Raw genomic sequence first — 21,482 nt, forward strand, 5'->3', positions numbered from 1 at the left:
GCAACAGCTTCAGCGAGACCTTGCAGAGCCTGACTGGTGAAAAAAAAGCAACGAAAAGAAAAAAAACTTAACGAAACGGCTCCTGATTTTTGCCGGTGGCTCGAGCATTCCGGACAGTTAACCTCCGGATAAACCAAAGTTTCCTGTATTTTAAATTGCTTATGCAAGTACTAAACAATAATATAGCATAAGACATTGATTAAAGTACTCAGTTTATTTAATTCCTTTCGAATTTCCAAAGGAATGCTATAATATATAAATCAATATAGGCACTTACAATTTGTAGCTTGCTGAAATTTCACCATCAAAATTTCTGTAACAGAGTTCCAGAAAGCATATAAAATGTCTGCTTGACTGTCCTAAGAAAAAATATTAAATATTAGTATTTCCAGTTACAGTACTTGCAGAAAAAATAAATATCCACTGAATATTATTGTCCCAAAATTCTATTGACTAGAAAAATAGCTTTCTCAAATTGATCAGGCTTTGGTATTTTCCTTCATCTCTCATTTCTTCCAATGGTGAAGCTATCGGCACTCACCGTTAATAAAGTGTAAATCGAACAGCAACTTCCAGCGTCCGCACCTGCGCAGTTAAATGTGGAAATCAGGAAGTTCCTGCTCCTCCACAAGCTTCGCTACACTGGTACCTCGCCGAGATTCGGCGTTAAAACACATGAAGGGTGTGAAGTTGCGGTACTTACCCACTCAACACGCCAGAAAAAGTTAGGGCTTGTCCATTCAAGTGTAAGTGAATTTTTAACAGCATGCCAAGTCTTAATTACTACCAAACAACCTCTCTGGCACTGGAAAAATTACTTTTACAAGTGTGGAGTCTCATTCCTTCAGATTTTAATTATTGTTGGGAGATTTTTTTTTAAATTAAAAATTAAAATTAATTTTAAACTTTTTCTTTGTCTCTTATCTCTCTCTTAATCCCATCTTTCTTTCCCTCTCTTTATTTCGCTTTCTATACATGATTTTACATTGAATTAAAAATTCTAATTTACACTTCCTGGTTCAGACTCTGCATGCCTCAGTCAGGATTCTTCAATGTGATTGGTTGAAGAGACACACTGTTGCTTGCCCTATTAACACAGGTCCCAGGTCCCCTGTAGAGTGCGCCATGCTGCATCGTAAATTACTGCTCAAAAGCCCACAAAAAGTCTGTGGGCAGTTGTAAGTGTAATGAACGGTGACTGCTGTTCATTCGCCGTTGACCGCAAAATCCGGGCCATAAACTCTCTCACAAACTGTGTATAGGAGGAAATAACCAGAGAAGTCCATCTACAACTAATGGACACTAACCCTCAAACTTCAAAAAGTCAGGTCAATTCCCCACGAGATTGTAATTTGAGCTGTAGCACAGAATTGTGCTTAGTGAGACCTTTGTTTAGATGTGAGAACAGAATAGTTGTTGCAGATGCACTTCAACGTTCTGTATCCACTTGAAAAGTTTGCATAAAATACCTATGTTGAAAGTTCTTACACATTTCTCCTACCTGCGAAACTTCCCCAAGACAATGTTATTGCCTGAACCGCATAGCTTGTGTATGCCAAAGTTTAAATACAGGCTGTGGGAATCTTGTGACTTATCAGTTGGTACCCCAGTACAATCTTCCAGGTCTTTCTGCGCACCTTGACTGTAACTTCAAACTGCAGTAAAATGTGCTGCACGACATCATCTAACCTTTCACTTGTATTATCATTCAACAGCCAAAATATTAAGTGTTAATGAAAATGTCACTGCAAATTATTTCAACTACTTTAAATTGCTTATGCAAGTACTAAACATGACTGACTAATCATTGGGGTCATGTACCAATTCTCAGTGCCATGAAGTGGTGAGAGGCAAGTTCTTGGCAATTGTCCCATAAATGACTAATTGATTAAACTGGCACAATATCAGATGGAGCCAAAGCAATGGGGAGCTTCTCCACAGGAAAGTAGAAATCAAATGTCTGCTGAGTCGCTCTGGGTCTATCTTGCGGTAGCTTTGGTGCGTTATACAGCAGCAATGGCAAAGGCCAAGGAAAAGATTGCCTGTCCACTCTCTTGGTTCGGAAATAGACAGTGGAATCTAGAACTGTTGGTTACACAAAATCTACAAATGTTCGTTACCTTGTTAACTCTAAATTGGTTCCCGTATTTGCCTAGACAATAATGACTACAGTTAAAAAATAATTAATTGGGTGTGAAGCACTTTGGGATGTCCTGAGGATGTAATAAGATGCTACATAGATGCAAGTTCTTTCTTTACTTTCTAAAGTAAAATTAATAAATACAGTGAAAAGTTTAAATTTTCTCTCTAAAATTGTTTAACACGCATCAGTTTTAAGTGGATCTTCCTTTGGTTTTACCGCCACAAGAGTAATTATACAGACCATCATGGGTCAAAATGACAATTTCTATTTTAATTTAAAGATTCAAAGACATTCAACAATAGTGGTACTTCAAATCTGTTTTAACTTTAAAGGCTTCTCCCATCAACTTTTAATTAAATCAGTACTAATCACTGTCTGCTTCCGTCTAAAATCCAATAAAATTATATTAGCAGAATAATGTAATTACAAAATGGCATTTGAATTTATGCATTTCATATTCATTTTAAATGAAGCTCATTGTAAATGCTGCTCATGGTGGACTCTGAGAAGCCCATCATCCAGATATGGAGAGAAGTGGAGATGTTACACCTTGCGAAGTGCTGTGACCACGGAAAGGGACTTTGTAAAAATCTTGTGTCAAGGAGAGGCTGAATGACAGTACTTCGTGTTGACAATTCTGCTCTTTAAAACGGAACTTGAGAAACCACGGAAATAGCCATCTTTTAAGAATATAACTGCTTAGATTATAACTGCGTAAGACCATATTAAATCTTTCAGCTTTGAACAACCAGATTAAAATTCTGAGGTATAGTACTTCCTGTCTTTTTGGGAACCATGACATATAATGAGTAGAAGCCTCTTCTCTACTGCTCAGTGGTAACCATTTGATTTCATTTCACAGGTACAGCCCTGAAAGTCAGATGCAGAGGAAAATCCTCTCAACAGTCTCTAGCACCCAATCATCTGTAATGACTCTTACTCACCTTGTCACAAAATTCTGGAATTGCCCCATCTCCAATACAAGGAGAAAAATCACATCAATTTTTTTTTTTCAAACTCATTCACATGCTCACTGCTAATTTAAACAGATATTGCGATTCCTAAAAAAATCATTAGATAAATGAATCATGGGCTTCACTCATTTATCTTTCAATTCTGTGGTAAATCAACTGCCATTCGTCTCCAGGGAATACCGGTTGAAGGTCACATAAAATGGATAACCTCTGTCTTGCTTTAGTGTCAAATCTGTTCAGCTGTATAATATAGTGGTTGAGTTTAATTTTTATTTTGGAAGGTTACAGAGCATCACTAAAACATTAATAAAGCATAATAATTACTTGAACGTGCAATGTCACTAACAGCAAATTTGTTTGTTTCTTTCAATGCAAAAATGTAGTTCTCATGTAGATTTTTAAAAATTCATTTTGACTAAAATGGATACATTTGACAACACTAAAATTTAAATTAGTTTTTCAGGGCCATAACCTTCGTTCAGTAGTCAAAACCCTTGTTACACTTAATCCCTCTTGGTCTAACTTTAGTGGGGAATTTAACAGCGTAATTACTGTGGAAGAGTCGAAGTTTTCATCAGGTTCCCTGATCTGAGAGATTACACCGATTGCCGGCTCTTATCTTTTTGGGGGGGCGGGGGGTGGCGGGAGTCACAGCACCACATTCCACATTCTGACGTTGCGGTCAGTTTCAAAGGCGGAATGATGGAGAACGCTGCCAGTTCACAATCATCCACAAGTTCCGGCCCATTGTTCTTAAGATTTGGTTCTGTATGAAACAATTGGTTCCTGGAATTGACAAAAATCCTACATCCTGTCTGCATAGTAAGGTGCTGCCCCTTGCACATCAACACAATGGTACTTCCCTTCAATTGATTAAATGCGAGGAAGTGGATAAATCTTCTGTACTTAGTTTCCTAGTTCCATCTATCGTGGGAATTTTGTAGAATTTTCTACTGTTGAGAGTTTTACCTGTGGTTGCCTTCCTTAAAAGATTTGGTAGGTTGGGCAGAATCTATGAAATGGCAAATTGCACATTGTATATGGAAGGAATGGACTTTTTCTTGTTCCAAACTTTATTTCCTTATGCTGAAAGCTTCAGTACTCAAAAGGTTAACAGTGAAGGGAGCTGAAGAGCACACTCACATTTGTAGGCTCTACAGATCCGGTCATGTACGCTAATAAAGAATTACTTAATCACCTTGTCATTTTTTTATTGTCAACAACAATGTTGAATGAAGCATACACATGAGGGAACATCACCCTTAAATTTGGAAGTATTTGCATTGTCTGTATCATATTTATTTAGTCAGCAATATCAGAACTGTTCAACTCATTTACCTATTATTTCCAGTGGGCAGAGGCATAGTCAAGCGGTTATACTTTTAAAAAAAATAACCCAGCTATACCATAACTATAGCAACACAATTGTCAAAATTTATTCTATTTGCTAACGGTCATCTTTCAAAGAAGCACAATCCAGCAATGCCGTTTTAAATCTCGCTAAAAAAGTAGCAAAAGTTTTTTTTTTTTTTTTTTTTTAGAAATACTACCGTAGCTACTTGTACTAGTGAGTGATTAATAAACATTGATGTTTTAGGATCACATTCTATCCCATAATTTCAAAATTGAGTATCCCTACATTATTGCCCAATATTTATATTTATATTTATATTTACTCCTTGAAATGCCCTTGAGAAAAAATCCTGACCATCCAAAAATACTGCTTGCTGATTCAAAGCAAATAGGATTGTGAACTGCTATAACCTATTTCCTATAAATTGGGCCACGGTGACTAGCCAAAATAACACAAATTTTTGAAATTCTCAGGTGCAAGGGTTCAATTACTTGCCACAAAATGTAATTTCATCTACTTTTGAGGGGTTTCGAAGTTTAGGCCAGGGTAAATCTGGCCATAATGTAATTTTCAGCTCATGTCTAAAGATACAAATTGAAAAACTACTCATGTAAATTGGTCCGTTGTGATAATTAACTTGTGTATTAAATACAATATTTTCCCCTCGCCTCTGTTCATAAACAATAAACAGCTTTAAATACAAACAGGCTCCACTGAAGCACAATGAATGATGCTGAGCAATGTTGACTCATGTGATTCCCAAGTTTGCAGTTGGTATAAAAGCGCTAGGTGTGCACTATAGTAGTTGTTTGTTTTGACCCACACTAATTGCAGTATTATACGTACTTCAATGCCCGAGAAGGCTGTAAATTTTAACTTTACAGAATGAACGATGAAGACATTTAAAAATATATATTTTAACAAACTAATTAAGTACGAACAGCTAACAGCAAGAAAAGCTATTGCAGCAAACTTTACCAAACACGATTTGGAGTACAGGAAACTTTGTGCTATCCGGAGGTGAGCTATCCGGCAATCTGGAGCCACCGGCAAAAATCAGCAGCCGTTTTTTATTCTTTTTGTTTGTTTTTTTTGCTTTGTTTGAACAGTCAAGCTGTGCAAGGTCTGTAGCTATAGCAACAGCTTCAGCTACAGAGCTTGCAGGCCACACCCGAGTGTTTAGAAGCTGTTGCTAAGCAACAGTGTTTGTTGTCAAATACGGAGATAAGAATCTCCGTATCTCTCAACATTAACTCTGGAGAGTACGGCAGTTTTGAGGCAACGGCAGCAGCTCGGTCCCGTGGGTGCCGGATAGCACAAAGTTTCCTGTACTAGGAATGGAAGGCTGGGGAAAAATTAAACGTCACTCCATTCCCCGTACTTTTTTTTTACTGCACAGCTGGTAGTTGTCGGGCAGCCCGACATCTAACACCATTAAGTTCCAACGCCAAAAGTAAGTGACTGTCAAAAATTATGTATTTTTGTGTAGGTTTAGTTAGCGGCAGACCAGTTATTTAACAAGCAATTAAAAAAAAATTGCTGTTTAACTCCCTTTACAAAACTTATTTTGATACACATACTGAAGATCAATTCAAACTGGCTTTTGAATTGTAGGCTTGAGGGAGGAACAAAGCTAATTATGAACAAGTACTGACCGTTTGAATTGTTCAGTTAAATGCATGAAAGCCAATTATTTTGAATTTGACAGTCCTTTGAAAAATAGGGAAAGAAAACATGGCATGGGGTGAAAGCTTATTTATTAAGTGGCTGAATCTGTTTGTTGATCATCAGAAGATAGTCGGACCGGCTGGAATTTTCACAGGAAAAGACAAGATTTACCAACTAACTCCTGTAAGTCAGAAAAAAACAATAAAGAAAAGGACGAAGTCTATAAAAGTTATTTATAGAAGGTTATCTTTGTATTAGACAGTGACTCTTATTCAAGGAGTTAGATAAAACTAGCAAATAATGTAAGAGATGAAATATGGTTATGTATCCTACTAAAAATAAACATTATTTTGCTCATTGTTTAATAAATTTGCTTGACATTGAACTGAAGCATGAAGTCTGATGTGATGCTCTACCACTTTCGAAGATTTTCCAGTACCCAAGAGCAGTTACAAAGAGAGTTTGTTGTTCATTCCTCTGGACACATTACTGGAAATTCACCTAGATCTCAAGACAAGGATAGATACTCTCAGCAAGGTATGCAAAGTTGAGACATACCAAGAGGGCAATACAGAAGCCAAAATAACCTAGAATAAGGATTAAAAAGACCTAAAAAGTAATAAGGGCCATCAACTGCCATGTAGTTTCTCTAGAAACCCATGCCTTGATTAACTTCAGAGATTTGCAGAGGATACTGATTTAAGAACAAATAAACAGCGCAAGGCCTGCTTTTACCAGCGTGAGAGTTTTAAAAAACATAAAAATAAAAATGTTTTCATTTAAACATTAAAGTACATGTACAAGAAAGCAAGTTTATTTTTAGACCATTTAAAATATGTACATTTATTTTTCAAAAAATAAATGTGTTTTAAATGTTTAATTATATTGTATTTTAAATGTAGTTATTTATTTATTTATTTGTTATGTTAAACCTGTTTTTAATGTCATCCCCATTCATGCTTATGGAGATTCCACACAAACGGAACCTCCATAAGTATTAATGGGGATCTCCCTTCTTTCATTGGTTGGGCCGGCCCACGTGATCCATGGGGCGCTTGCGAACCGCCTGCGCCCCTGGGATATGTGGGCCTCTACGCAGGTCTACGCACAGAGGCCCAGGAGCGCAAGTGTCCAAACCTCCAGGACCATCAGGTAAGTTCGTAGATTTTTTGCTGGTCGGATGCCTCCGGCCGCAAATTCCACCCCATTATATACGAGATAGTTATTGGTAGTGATGTTTTTGGAGTTATTTACTTTCATATCTTGTAGACTGTTATGACTTTGTTTCCTTCTCTTGAAAAAAGAATGAATGATGCTTTGACAAGGTGACCTTCCGTATGACATGAGAAGGGATTCTCTTAAGCTACAATATGACATCAAAATCAGAAAGTGGATGCCAATTCTCTCTGCTGGTGTTACCATGCTACTGGACATTTGGCTGTTGAAAGTACGAGGATAATTTTGCAAAATAATCTCACTTTTTTCTTGATTCCATGTTTATAATGATCTAGTACAGTCACGGTTTATAAAATTAATATAACTGCAGAGAAATCAAAGATTCAGGAAAAGAAATCCAAAATAGCTTCCGCTGCCTAAAATAATTTGTGAATATACATCTACTTTCCCAGTATGTGGGGGCTCTTGTCGGAGCTGAGAGTACATCTGTACCAAATCTTTCCTCCCAACCCCACCCACCACCCCCATAGCAGTTCTCAATACAACATTTAGAATGTCATTCTGTTACCTTAGCTATTTCATCAATAAAGCAGACATGTGTCACGGGGTCTCTTTTCTTTGTCAAAACCTTCTGCAAGTGCTGCACCTAAAGAAAGGAAATTATCAATTTAACATTCAAAATGACAGGTACTAGTCATCAACAAATATTAGATTACCACCTGCAGGTGTAGTCTTCTTCATTCTTTAAAAGAAATTCAACATCACTGAACAGGAATTGCTGTCAACCCACAAAGGATAAATCACTGTTTCTTGAAAAATCTGTGGTCTAAGTTGTCAGGTAGTCTACTTCTACTTCAAGGTATATTCTGGAGAATGCCAGAATTCTTTTCCTGAAAGAGGCAGCATTGCAATCATGAGCAACATCAAGGGTACTGAAACAAAAGTGTGAACAAAAAGCACCTCCAAGCCATATCAGTTCAGAAGCAGAAATGAGCGAAGTCTGGAAGGGAGTATGTCATGTGGAGGTTGAACTGCTTTCAAACAATGGAAGACTATACCAAGAGTAGGTAATCTAAGACACTTCCTTGTTGATTCAAGCTACACAAATACCAAAGGCGCATAATAGTTGATATTGAAGTTCTGAGGAGCCACATCTACAGGCCAACTTGGACCCCAATAGCCTATTGTCCTAAGCTGACAAATCATAATAATACCAAGTAAGAACATGAGAGGAACCTTTTGCATATTGGATCCTAATTAATTACTGCCCAGATAGAATGAACTATAACTTTTACTGGTGAGTCCTGCCCAACCAGGTACTAACACTATCCAATATGATTGTCTCTGTTTAGGATTGGAATTACCTAGTCTTGTTCACAAAGGAACAGTTCCAAGATTAACAAAACACTTTAGTCCTTTTCATGTAAAAGGATTGTGCCCTGTGCACATTGAAACAAAGCATAATTTATTCAATGTGCGAGCAGGCACCAGGAATTCCTGAAACAAGTGAAACCCATTAACAATCTTAGCCAGAAACATAAGACGGAACTTCAGAACTGTCCTACTCACAACTTGTTTAAGATATAGTAGTCATACCATCTATGCACGGACTTCACTAATATGTCTGGTCAAATCAAGCCCTAGTAAGGTAACTGGCTTCAGTGAAAGAAACTTAAAGGCAAAGTCATGTTACCTGTCGCCAAGCACAGTCAACCAATTTGGGTGGTGCCGGAAGTTGCAATGTGGAAGTAAAATAATTGCCAGATTGCTGGTTGGAGACAAGGACATTGTGGACTAATGTTGGACTACAGGCAAATCTTAAGTTTCAGCTGATTTGTAAACATTGCTGGAAGAAGCTATTTAGGACATAGAAACAATACAACGCCTCCCAAACCATGCAACCTTTTGTGGAAAATGGCTTGGCCAATGCATCTTTGAGGGAGCAATGTTGCAAATGTTCCTTGCCCATGCTCGATTCCCTCTTTGATCCAGAAGAGAGTGTTTTTGTGCCAAAATCTCCCAAGATTTTTCTACATTGAAAGAAACTGAACATCAACAATCTAATGCTTAAGTTAGATGTTCCTCAGTGAATAAGCTGCTTGCATCAATACCTAGTGACAAGTCTGGAGCAGACTTCACCTAAAAATCAATGACAATTGACATCTCCAACACCCTAGTTTTGCTGTCTATTGCTGGGAAGGATTTTTTTGCATTCAATATGAATTTTAAAGTCAAAAACCAGTATGGGAGTGTGGCTGCAAGTGCCAAGTTGACAAGAGGGATCCATTCAAAGAAAGGAGAAAAAAATTGCATTTATATGTCTCACAATATCCCAAAGCACTTTACAGCCAATTAATTGCTTTTAAAGTTAGTAATTGTTGTTATGTACACAAATGCAGCAGTCAATTTGTATACACCAAGGCTCCATAAACAGCAATGAGATAAATATCGGCCAGGACATTGAGAACACTCAAATAAAAACAGAAAATGCTGCAACTACTCAGCAGGTCTGGCAGCATCTGTGGAGAGAGAAACAAAGTTAACGTTTCAGGACCTGATACTTTGCACTGGGAGAACTCGTTTCTTTGAAATAATGCCATGGGATCTTTTACATCCACCTGAGGGCAGACAGGGCCTCAGTTTATCGCCTTGTCTGAAAAATGGCACCTCAGACAGTATAGCACTGGAGTGTCAGCTGTATTTTGTGCTCAAGTCCCTGAAGTGGGACTTGAACCCACAACCATCTGACTGAGGCGAGTGTGCTACCCTGCCGCAGCTGACACTGAAATATCAACCTAGATTATCTGTTCAAGTCCTTGAGTGGGACTTGAACCTATGACCTTCTGACTCAGAGACAAGAGTGCTACGACAACCATTCAAGGTAGGGCATTGCTCGAAGTGGCATTGGTGCTAAAGAGCTCAATAAATGCAGATCCCAGCTACAAATATAAACTCAAACAAAATCAATAAAATTCAGGAAAAAAATTACATCCTACAAACCTGAACACCACAAAAAGTCAAATGTTTGGTAGGAAATAGAAAGCTGATAAATAGCAATGTTAAGTTTTTCTGGTAAACAGATAATTTTCTGCCAATTACAGGAGAAAACTGTGTGGGCATGTCCCAGGTCAAGGCCTTAGATACACAAAAGAATTGTGACACCATCCAAGGTGCTAATTTCTTAAAGGCAGAACCTCCTATGCAATTTTAGCCAAAGAATGATGCCAATTCCTACTTTTACGTGGAAGTTCAACAAATGAGGAAGAATTCATTGTTAACTGATGCTACATAATTTCCAATTACATTCAATGAAAAAAAAATGGTCAACAGAATCTTACTTGTCCGCATGCAGCACAAATTTGATCCATCAGTTTCTCCATATTCGTCCAAAGGGCAGCACGGAACACTGGCGTGTTGCCTGGCGTAGGCATTGTGGCTCTTCCAGGTCCTGCTAATTTTGAAGAACAAGAAAAATACAAAATTATAATGGTTGAGGAAAGAATAAATGCAAGTGCACTCATGTAATTTAGGGTGAATTAGGAAGGACACTGCCTCTCATTTATATTAAGTTAACATTCATAGAGTATATTTGCTATCATCAAATGTTATGGTCTTGCTAATTTTACTTCTATTCCCACAATATAATTTTTGTATAAAGACAAACTTGCCTCTCGTGGTAGCTTGAATAGGCTGAGTTAACATTTTTACATCCAAAGCACTGCTGATATTATCTTCTAGAGACACCCGATACCCATCGACTACACTGTTGATGGTCTCCTTCAAGGTTCCAAGGTTGTAGAAAACTTGAAGTGCTGTTCCTACCTGTGTAGGATTCTTATTTAAAAAAAACATTTTTTGTTATTCATGGAGAAGTTGCTAGATATGTTCCTACTTAACATATTAAACAAAATAAGGACTACATTACAGTACTTAGATTAGTATTTCTAACAAAAGGTTCTGACTCTTTAAATAGTCCAGCACCATACCTGTTAATTTAAAGATTGATCATGACCTATACACATTCTCCTCACCCTTCACAGCCATCCAGCCTTTCTACCAAATCAGTTTATACTACACTATCTACATTATACCCTAACTTCAAACATAGTCAGATAAGCAACAGGAAAGAGGGTTTGACCAGGAAGCTTTGGATTACATACTGAACTTCAAAGAATGAGGAGCATTCAACCAATGGTAAGCAATCCACTATTTTTCCTTATTCATTCAACCGCCACACAAATCATAAAGAATATCATTACACTACAAGACTCCAGGCGAGTTTCTCAGAACCTACACTTTCAGGCAAGCTTGGCTATTCTCAATGTTAAAGCATGTATGCATCTGAGCTGAGAGATCAAGGCAGCAATAATTCATTTGAACATAGGAATTGCTAGATGAAAAAAAGGTCAAAGACCATCCAGTTCACCATCTACAATCCTGGTAGTCGCATGATACAATACTGGAATTGTTGACTAATCAATTTATATCAATTAGTCTACAACAGACCCAGACATGACGCAAAGAAACCCCCTAGTGGTGGAAAGCTTTGGGAACCATAGGTTCAAAATCACCCCTTCCTCCCCTGCAAGCTACACTTACCATATGTCATGTCTCAAATTACTCATTTACTGTATCCCAAAATATTATCTGAAAGAAATCTACCTAATTTTCATTTGAATGAATCAAAGGGAGATTTTAACTGCCCCAATATTAAATGGAGCAGTGATTGTGTTAAGGGCAGAGAAGGGGAGGAATTTTTTTAAGTGTGTTCAGGAGAATTTTCTTGATCAGTACATTTCCTGCCCAAGGAAGGAGGAGGCATTGCTCGGTCTAGTCCTGGGGAATGATATGGGTCAAGTGAAGAATGTCATAGTGGGGGTAGCATCTGGGGAATAGCGATCATAGTACTGTAAGGTTTAGATCAGTTTTGGAGAAGGACAAGGAGCAATCTATAATAAAAAATACTTAACTGGAATTGAGGAGGAATCTGACCCGGGTAAATTGGAATCAAAGACTAGCAGGCAGAAATGTAATGGAGCAATGGGCTGCCTTTAAAAAGGAAGAGATGGTTCAGGTACATTGCCACAAAGGGGAAAGGGGGGGGCAACCAAAGCCAGAGCTCCCTGGATGACAAAGGAGTTAGAGAGTCGGATGAAGCAGAAAAAGGGGGCGTATGATTGATGTCAGCTTGATAATACAAGGGAGAATCAAACTGAACATAAAAAGTAGAGAGAAGTGAAAAAGGAAATAAGAGGGGCAAAGAGACAGTATGAGAATCAATTGGCAGCTAACATAAACGGGAATCTAAAGGTCTTCCATAATAGCATATTAACAGTAAAAGGGTTGTTAGAGGAGCGGTGGGGCCAATTAGGGACCAAAATGGAGATATATTGGGGGAGGCAGCAGGCACGGCTGAGGTACTAAATGAGTAATTTGCATTGGTGTTTACCAATGAAGTGGACTTTGCGAAAGCTATAGTAAACGAGGAGGTTGTTGGGATACTAGATGAGATAAAAAGGTTCTAGAAAGGCTGTCGCTACTTAAAGTGGATAAATCACCAGGTGTGGATGAGATGCATCCTAGGTTGCTAAGGGAAGTAAGGGTAGAAATAGCCTTAGATATATGGGTGGTGCCAAAAGACTGGAGGATTGAAAAAAAAGGGGGGAAAAGATAAACCTGGCAATTACAGCCCAGTCAGTTTAACGTCAGTGGTGGGGAAGCTTTTAGAAACAATTATCTGGGAGAAAATGAACAACCACTTGGCCAAGCATGGACTAATAAAGGAGAGCTAGCACAGTTTGATAAGGGCAATTCATGTTTGGCAAACGTAACTGAGTTTTTAATGAGGTAACAGGTAGGGTGCATGAGGGCAGTGCAGTTTATGTTGTGTATATGGACTTTCAAAAAGGCATTTGATAAAGTACCAAATACTAGGCTTGTTAGCAAAATTGAATCCCATGTGATAAAAAGGGCAGTAGCAGCATCGATACAATATTGACCAAGGGATATAAAACAGAGTTGTGATGTTTTTTGGACTGGAGGAAGGTATACAGTGGAGATCCCCAAGGTTCAGTACTAGAACCACTGCTGCTTTTGATATACATTAATGACTTGGACTTGGGGGTACAGGGCACAATTTCAAAATCTGCAGATGACACAAAACTTGGAAGTGTAGTAAACAGTGCAGAAGATAGTAATAGACTTCAGGAAGATGTAGACAGGGAAGTGGAATAGGCAGACACATGGCAGATGAATTGGGCAAGGTGATGCATTTTAGGAGGAAGAAGGGGACAGTGCATGCTAAATGGTACAATTTTAAAGGGGTGCAAGAGAGGCAAAAGAGAGACACCTAGGTATGCTTGTGCACAAATCTTTGAAGGTGGCAGGACAGATTAACAAAGCAGTTAATAAAGCATATGGGATCCTGGGCTTTATAAGTAGAGGCACAGAGTACAAAAGCCAAGAAGTTATACTAAACCTATATAAAAGACTAGTTCGGTCCCAGCTGGTATTGTATCCAATTAGGAAGGACATGAAGGCTTTGGAGAGGGTACAGAAGAGATTTACGAGAATGGTTCCAGGAATGAGAGTTTACAGTAATGTGGATAGACTGGAGAAGCTGGGGTTTTTCTCCGAGCAGAGAAGGCCAAGAGAAGATTTGATAGAGGTGTTTAAAATCATGAAGGGTTTAGATAGAGTAAATAAAAAGAAACTGTTTCCAATGGCTGAAGATTCGATAAGCAGTGGACACAGATTTAAAGGTGATTGGCAAAAGAACCAGAGGCGACATAAGAACATAAGAAATAGGAGCAGGAGTAGGCCAATCGGCCCCTCGAGCCTGCTCCGCCATTCAATAAGATCATGGCTGATCTGATCCTAACCGCCAATCCACTATCACAGAACCATCTCCTGAATCTAACAGAATTAGACACACGAAATAGGAGTAGGATCAGGCTACACAGCCCCTGGGCCCGCTCCGCTACCCACAGGACCATGACCGATCCGAACCTAGACTCATGTCCAAATTCCTGCCCGCTCCCCATAACCCTTAATTCCCTTTACTTCTAGGAAACTGTCTATTTCTGTTTTAAATTTATGTAATGATGTAGCTTCTACAGCTTTTTGGGGCAGCATATTCCATGGACCTACCACCCTCTGAGTGAAGTAGTTCCTCCTCATCTCAGTTTTGAAAGAGCAGCCCCTTATTCTAAGACTATGCCCCCTAGTTCTAGTTTCACCCATCATCGGGAACATCCTCCCCGCATCCACCCGATCCAACCCCTTCACAATCTTATATGTTTCAATAAGATCGCCTCTCATTCTTCTGAACTCCAATGAGTAGAGTAGAGTCCCAATCTACTCAACCTCTCCTCATATGTCCATCCCCTCATCCCCGGGATTAACCGAGTGAACCTTCTTTGTACTGACTCGAGAGCAAGTATGTCCTTTCTTAAGTGTGGACACCAAAACTGTACGCAGTATTCCAGGTGCGGTCTCACCAATACCTTGTACAACTGAAGCAATACCTCCCTGTTTTTATATTCTATCCCCCTAGCAATGAAAGCCAACATTCCATTGGCCTTCTTAATCACTTGCTGCACCTGCATACTAACCTTTTGAGTTTCGTGCACCAGGACCCCCAGATCCCTTTGTACTTCAGTACTTTCCAGTTTCTTGCCATTAAGATAATAACTTGCTCTACGATTTTTCCTGCCAAAGTGCATAACCTCATACTTTCCAGTATTGTATTCCATCTGCCAAATCTCTGCCCACTTACTTAGCCTATCTATGTCCCCTTGCAGGTTTTTAATGTCCTCCTCACTCACTACTTTCCCTCCCATCTTAGTATCATCTGCAAACTTTGATATGTTACACTCGGTCCCCTCCTCCAAATCGTTAATATAGATTGTAAAGAGTTGGGGACCCAGCACTGACCCCTGCGGAACACCACTAGTTACTGATTGCCAGTCTGAGAATGAACCATTTATCCCAACTCTCTGCCTTCTGTTAGATAGCCAATCCTCTATCCATGCCAGAATATTACCCCCAATCCCGTGATTTTTTATCTTAAGCAATAATCTTTTGTGTGGCACCTTGTCAAATGCCTTTTGGAAGTCTAAATACACTACGTCCACTGGTTCCCCTTTATCCACCCTATATGTTACTTCCTCAAAGAACTCCAGCAAATGTGTCAAACATGACTTCCCCTTCATAAAACCATGCTGACTTTGTCCTATTAAATTATTATCCAAATGTCCTGTTACTGTCTCCTTAATAATGGACTCCAAAATTTTACCTACCACAGATGTTAGGCTAACCGGTCTATAGTTTCCAGCCTTCTGTCTACTGCCCTTTTTAAATAAGGGTGTTACATTAGCAGTTTTCCAGTCTGCCGGGACCTTTGCCGAGTCCAGGGAGTTTTGGAAAATTATTACCAATGCATCCACAATCCCTACCGCCACTTCCCTCAAGACCCTAGGATGTAAGCCATCAGGTCCAGGTGATTTATCCGCCTTGAGTCCCATTATTTTACCGAGTACCACTTCCTTAGTGATTTTGATCATGTTTACCTCCTCCCCCCCCTTTAGCCCCCTGTTTGTCCAGTGTTGGGATATTCTTAGTGTCTTCTACTGTAAAGACTGATATAAAATATTCAGTGTTTTTGCCATCTCCATATTTCCTACCATTAATTTCCCGGTCTCATCCTCTAAGGGACCAGCATTTACTTTAGCCACCCTTTTTCTTTTTATATAACTATAAAAACTCTTACTATCTGTTTTTATATTTTTTGCTAATTTACTTTCATAATCTATCTTCCCTTTCTTAATCAATCTTTGTTATTTTTGCTGTCTTTTAAAGTTTTCCCAATCCTCTATCCTCCCACTAGATTTGGCTACCTTATATGCCCTTGTTTTTAGTCAAATACTATCCTTAATTTCTTTACTTAGCCACGGGTGGCTGTCTTTTCTTTTACACCCTTTTCTTCTCAGTGGAATATATATTTTTTGGAAGTTGTAAAATAACTCCTTAAATGTACACCACTGATCATGTATCGTCTTACCCTTTAATCTATTTTCCCAATCCACTCTACTCAATTCCACTCTCATACCTTCATAGTCTCCTTTATTCAAGCTTAGCACGCTTGTTTGAGATCCAACCTTCTCACCCTCTAATTGAATATGGAATTCAACCATGTTATGGTCACTCATTCCAAGGGGATCCTTTACTAGGACATTTTTAATTAATCCTGTCTCGTTACACAGGACCAAATCTAAGGTTGCTTGCCCCCTGGTCGGTTCAGTTACATACTGCTCAAGAAACCCATCCCTAATACACTCAATGAACTCATCCTCAAGGCAGCCCTGCCCAATTTGATTTGTCCAATTAATATGATAGTTAAAATCCCCCATAATTATAGATGTTCCCTTATTACAAGCCTCAACTATTTCCTGATTGATACTCCGTCCAACAGAGTTGCCACTGTTCGGAGGCCTATAGACTACGCCCACTGATGTTTTTTCCCCCTTATTATTCCTTACCTCCACCCAAACTGTTTCATTATCCTGATCTTTTGACCCAATATCATTTCTCTGTATTACAGTGATTCCTTCCTTTATTAACATAGCCACCCCACTTCCCCTTCCTTCCTGCCTGTCCTTCCTGATCGTTAAATAACCTGGTATGTTTAATTCCCAGGCATTGTCACCCTGCAGCCATGTTTCTGTAATGGCCACAAGATCATACCCATATGTAGTTATTTGTGCCATTAACTCGTCTATTTTGTTACGAATGCTACGTGCATTCAGATATAGAACTTTCAAAGATGTTTTGTGACACTTAGTTCCTGCTTTTGCCCTTTTTATTACTTTACCTTTTACTCCATACCTTCTGCCCCTTCCCGACACGCTCTGGTTTTTAATTTCCCCACTGCTACCTAAGTCTATGACCTTCTCTGTTGTCATTTTTATTATTTGCTCTCTAGGAACCTCGGACATGAGGAAAAACCTTTTAATGCAATGAGTGGTTAGGATTTGGAATGCACTGCTTGATGGGATGGTGGATGCAGATTCAATAGTAACCTTCAAAAGGAAATTGGATAAATACTTGGAGAAAAAATTGCAGGGATATGGGGAAAGAGAGGGGGAGTGGGACTAACTGGATTGCCGTATGTGCGATGTAGGGTTTTGAATAGGCTTTCCTGCATTTTGTTGCAGGTGGTGGTTTTTAGGGTCGGATTCCACACTTTTTGCCATTCCTCCTCCCTTAATTGTTAGCCTAGGTCACCAACCACAAAACCCAGGGTTTGCCTAAGCCCACCAATCCACATTATTCCCAGTCTGCAGCCTGATGTCATGATACATTCCTCCCACAAGTACGTGTACCATATAGTCATGACATGCAGTGACTTAATAAACTATACGTGCCACATTTATAAAATTCCAAATGTGCATTCTTGCGAACCCAATAAAAAGAAACCTCAGTGTTAATGAGGTAGTAAAGGTAGAGAATTCTGACTGGTAATAATGCGACCACTAAATACAAGACAAAATGTTGTAGATATAGCTAGTGCAATTTACTGTACAGACATACACATTAGTTGGGAAGAGTTTTGCACACTGGTACTATATATGGCACATGGGTTAGCTTCAAAGCATGGCAAGTAGTCCGGTAAGCCTTTAAGAGATTTGTGCTTCATAGCCCTCGCCCAATCCTGGTCACCAAGACTTCATGCATTTCTCTTCCCTTTCTTGTTGCACATCTAGATTCTGTTGGCATAGAGCAGTAAGGCATTAAAACCCAGCTTGCTTCACTTGAAGAACGCCCATGTTGACGGAGGGTGGCGTCAAGCCCAAAAGTTCAGTAGGTTTCCTACTAAGAGTTAGCGACGATGGAAATATTTTAATTTGGTTTGCGGAGTCTGTTGTACTCAGACTATTTATATTCTCTATATTATTTGACGTTGAATGCAATCTCCGTAATGGAAGATACTGTGCTGTGAAATTCCATTCCATTCCCAAAAAGAAAACGTAGTGAGCTGCTGTAGTGACAATTTTCAGCCTGCTAGACTTCCATTGCCTGAAAAATCAAATTAAGCTAAAAATAGGATTATCCATAGTTGAAGGAATATTCTATGGTGAAACTGAATATTATGGACTTTTATTAAGATACTGCTTCCAAATATGACAAAATGGAATTTGTAGTACTTAAATTAATGTAACAAGTGTACTCATCCCTTAATGGCCTCCCAAATATAGTTCCAGTTCCTAAAATAACAGAAAATGCTGGAAACGCAAGCAAGTCATCAGTGAAGAGAACAGACAATTAAACATCTCAGGTGTAACCTCGTCAGAACTAAAAAAAACAATGAACAGACATTTAAATAGAATCTGCGTAAAATGGGAGACCGGGGGGGGGGGGGGGGGGGGGGGCAAAAAATGCAGAAAAAATCAAACAGGAAATATCAGTGACCGAGCCTTTACCTGAATAAAATAATAGGAGGTGGTGAGATCTTTACATCAGACAATGGAAAGAAGCACAAAATAAATTAAAGGCATATGAGAAAAACAAAGAGCCAGTGAATAGCCAAGGCAGTGGGAGGTAAATCAGGTCTGAAATTGAAACAGGAAAATCTGCCAAAACAAGGTGAGGTCCAACAGTCCAAGAATAAAGCCAGCAGGCTAATAAGGGTACAGATTTCTCCTTTAGTACTGTGTTTTGATGAAGGGTCTCTGCCCCAAGTGTCAATCTGCCTCTCCTCCCACAACATATAGACCCATTGCACAGTGCCAATATTCTGCTGTAAAGAAAGTGATGGCTATAATTAAGATCTGATGTTAATAATATCAGTGTTAAAGCCAGAGGACTGCAGAGTGCCCAGGAGAAAGATGAGGTTCCAACATCTGCAGTATTTTGCTATCGTGCTGAGGTACTGTTTGTTGAGCTTCACTGGAATATGTGAAGCCAAAGTCAGGCAAGACAGAGCGGCAGTGGGATGAGGGATTAAAGTGGTAACTCTTTCTGTTTGCCCATCCAAGATGCCTGGAGGCACTCAGACATGATGTTTCAGACAAATTAACATTTCAGGCATAACCCTTGGGGTGGGGGCTCTCAGTCAAAATACCGTGCTGCTGGGGCAGCCTGTACCTTTGGTCTCGGCCTGCCTTCCTTTTCTGCCAAGCTCCTGCCAGTTTTTCATGAGTTACCCCCTAGCTCCCGAGCAGCACACATTCTGTGTGTCTGATGAATGCCTTTAATTTCTTTTATTTTTTTTCCATTATGCCTCCTACTGTCATGTTAAGATCACTTCTGAAAAAGGATCAACACTTGAAATATCAACTTATCTTTTCTCACCACAGATGCTGCCTACACTGCTGAGCATTCCAGCATTTTCATTTTTGTTTTATAACATTTCAGTACTTAGCCTCAGGCTCGAGAACAAGCTCAATTTGATTATACAATGTGAAACATCTTCAGCCATTCACTGCTTTTAATGGTATTAAAATGACAGCTGTAGTTTTAAAGAGTAGGAAAGCTGGAATGTATTCATGCCATGAATAACACATTAAAAAAATTAATTTATCTTCTGCAAAATGGTGAATACCACAGAAAATGGGTAAAGAAAACACATGCATTCCAGAAAATCTCCCAAAGTGCTTTGCAACTAATTAATTGCTTTTGAAATGTAGTCACTGTTGTTATGTAGACAAATTCAGCAGCCAATTTGCACACAGCAAATACCCACAAATAACAATGAGATAAATGACCAGTTAATCTTTTTAGGTAGGGCCAAGATACCGCGAGAACTTCCCCGCTCTTTGAATAGTGCTATGGAATCTTTTATGTCTAATTCAGCAGGCAAATGGGGCCTCGGTTTTACATCTCCCCTGAGAGAGGACACTTCCAACAATGCAATATTCTCTCAGTACTGCTCTGAAAAATCAGCCTGATTTATATGCTCAAGTCCTGGTGTGATACTTGACCCTACATTCTTCTGAATCAGACAACGCTACCAGTGACCTAAGCTATCACAGAAAATTGTAGTATTTTAAAAAAGAATTGGAAAAGGTTATTATTCAAATCTTATCCTGGAGCTAACCATGTAGGCTTTTGAGAGTTTTTTTTTTAATTTTTTTTTATAAACAACAGTATAACATACTCTCATCCTGACATAGGGCACTGTTTTTATTTCCCAGATTCTTGGCGTTTTAGTCATAATATTATTGATCCTACCACCAATAACAAAGTTTGGAATGCTGCTCCTTTAATATTAAAAATTTTCAGTCGATTCACACTGACAGGTGATATGAACCATGCAGACTATTAATTCATATTGTTCGAAATAATTCAAAATGATAGATATAGCATGTTCATTTTATATTATTCGTTCCTGGGATGTGGGCGTCATTTGGCAAGGCTAGCATTTATTGCCCATCCCTAATTGCTCGAGAAGGTGGTGGCGAGTCGCTTTCTTTAACCACTGCAGTTGTGTGAAGGTCTTCCCAGAGTACTGTTAGGGAGGGAGTTCCAGGATTTTGACCCAGCGACGATGAAGGAAAGGCGATATATTTCCAAGTCAGGATGGTGTGTAACTTGGGAGGGGAACTTGCAGGTGGTGGTGTTCCCATGCACCTGCTGCCCTTGTCCTTCTAGGTGGTGGAGGTTTCGGGTTTGGCGGGTGCTGTTGAAGAACGTCTTGGCGAGTTGCTGCAGTGCATCTTGTAGATGGTACACACATGGTATGCTGGTGGTGGATGGAGTGAATGTTTAAGATGGTGGATGGGGTGCCAATCAAGCAGGCTACATTGGCCTGGATAGTGTCGGGCTTCTTGAGTGTTGTTGGAGCTGCACTCATCCAGGCAAGTGGAGAGTATTCCATCACACTCCTGATTTGTGCCTTGTAGATGGTGGAAAGTCTTTGGGGAGTCAGGATGTGAGACACTCACCGCAGAATACCCAACCTCTGACCGGTTCTTGTAGCCACAGTATTTGTGTGACTGGTCCAGTTAAGCTTCTGGTCAATGGTGACCCCCAGGATGTTGCTGGTGGGGGGATTCGGCAATGGTAATGCCGTTGAATGTCAAAGGGCGGAGGTCAGACTCTTGCTGTTGGAGATAGTCATTGCCTGGCCCTCATGTGGCACAAATGTTACTTGCCACTTATCAGCCCA

At 39.4% G+C, this 21,482-nt stretch overlaps 1 protein-coding gene across 2 annotated transcripts in view; it reads right to left on the reverse strand.

Annotated features, from left to right (window-relative positions):
* The window catches only part of cog5 (component of oligomeric golgi complex 5), a 168,679-nt gene that overhangs the window by 64,470 nt on the left and 82,727 nt on the right, over positions 1–21,482 (reverse strand). The window contains exons 8-11 of one of the 2 annotated variants that reach the window (XM_086010231.1): positions 10,984–11,149; positions 10,654–10,763; positions 7,884–7,961; positions 278–359 (exon numbers count right to left, since the gene is read on the reverse strand). In XM_086010231.1, the coding sequence (XP_085866357.1) occupies positions 278–359; positions 7,884–7,961; positions 10,654–10,763; positions 10,984–11,149 (436 nt within the window). Of the gene's footprint in view, positions 1–277; positions 360–7,883; positions 7,962–10,653; positions 10,767–10,983; positions 11,150–21,482 lie in introns of both variants that reach the window. The other variant, XM_086010229.1, reaches the window with a different exon arrangement.

Source organism: Somniosus microcephalus, chromosome 17 (genome assembly GCF_052327205.1).
Source record: "Somniosus microcephalus isolate GS21.2 chromosome 17, FLI_Smic_1.0, whole genome shotgun sequence".
In the NCBI taxonomy this organism is placed as follows: Eukaryota; Metazoa; Chordata; class Chondrichthyes; order Squaliformes; family Somniosidae; genus Somniosus; species Somniosus microcephalus.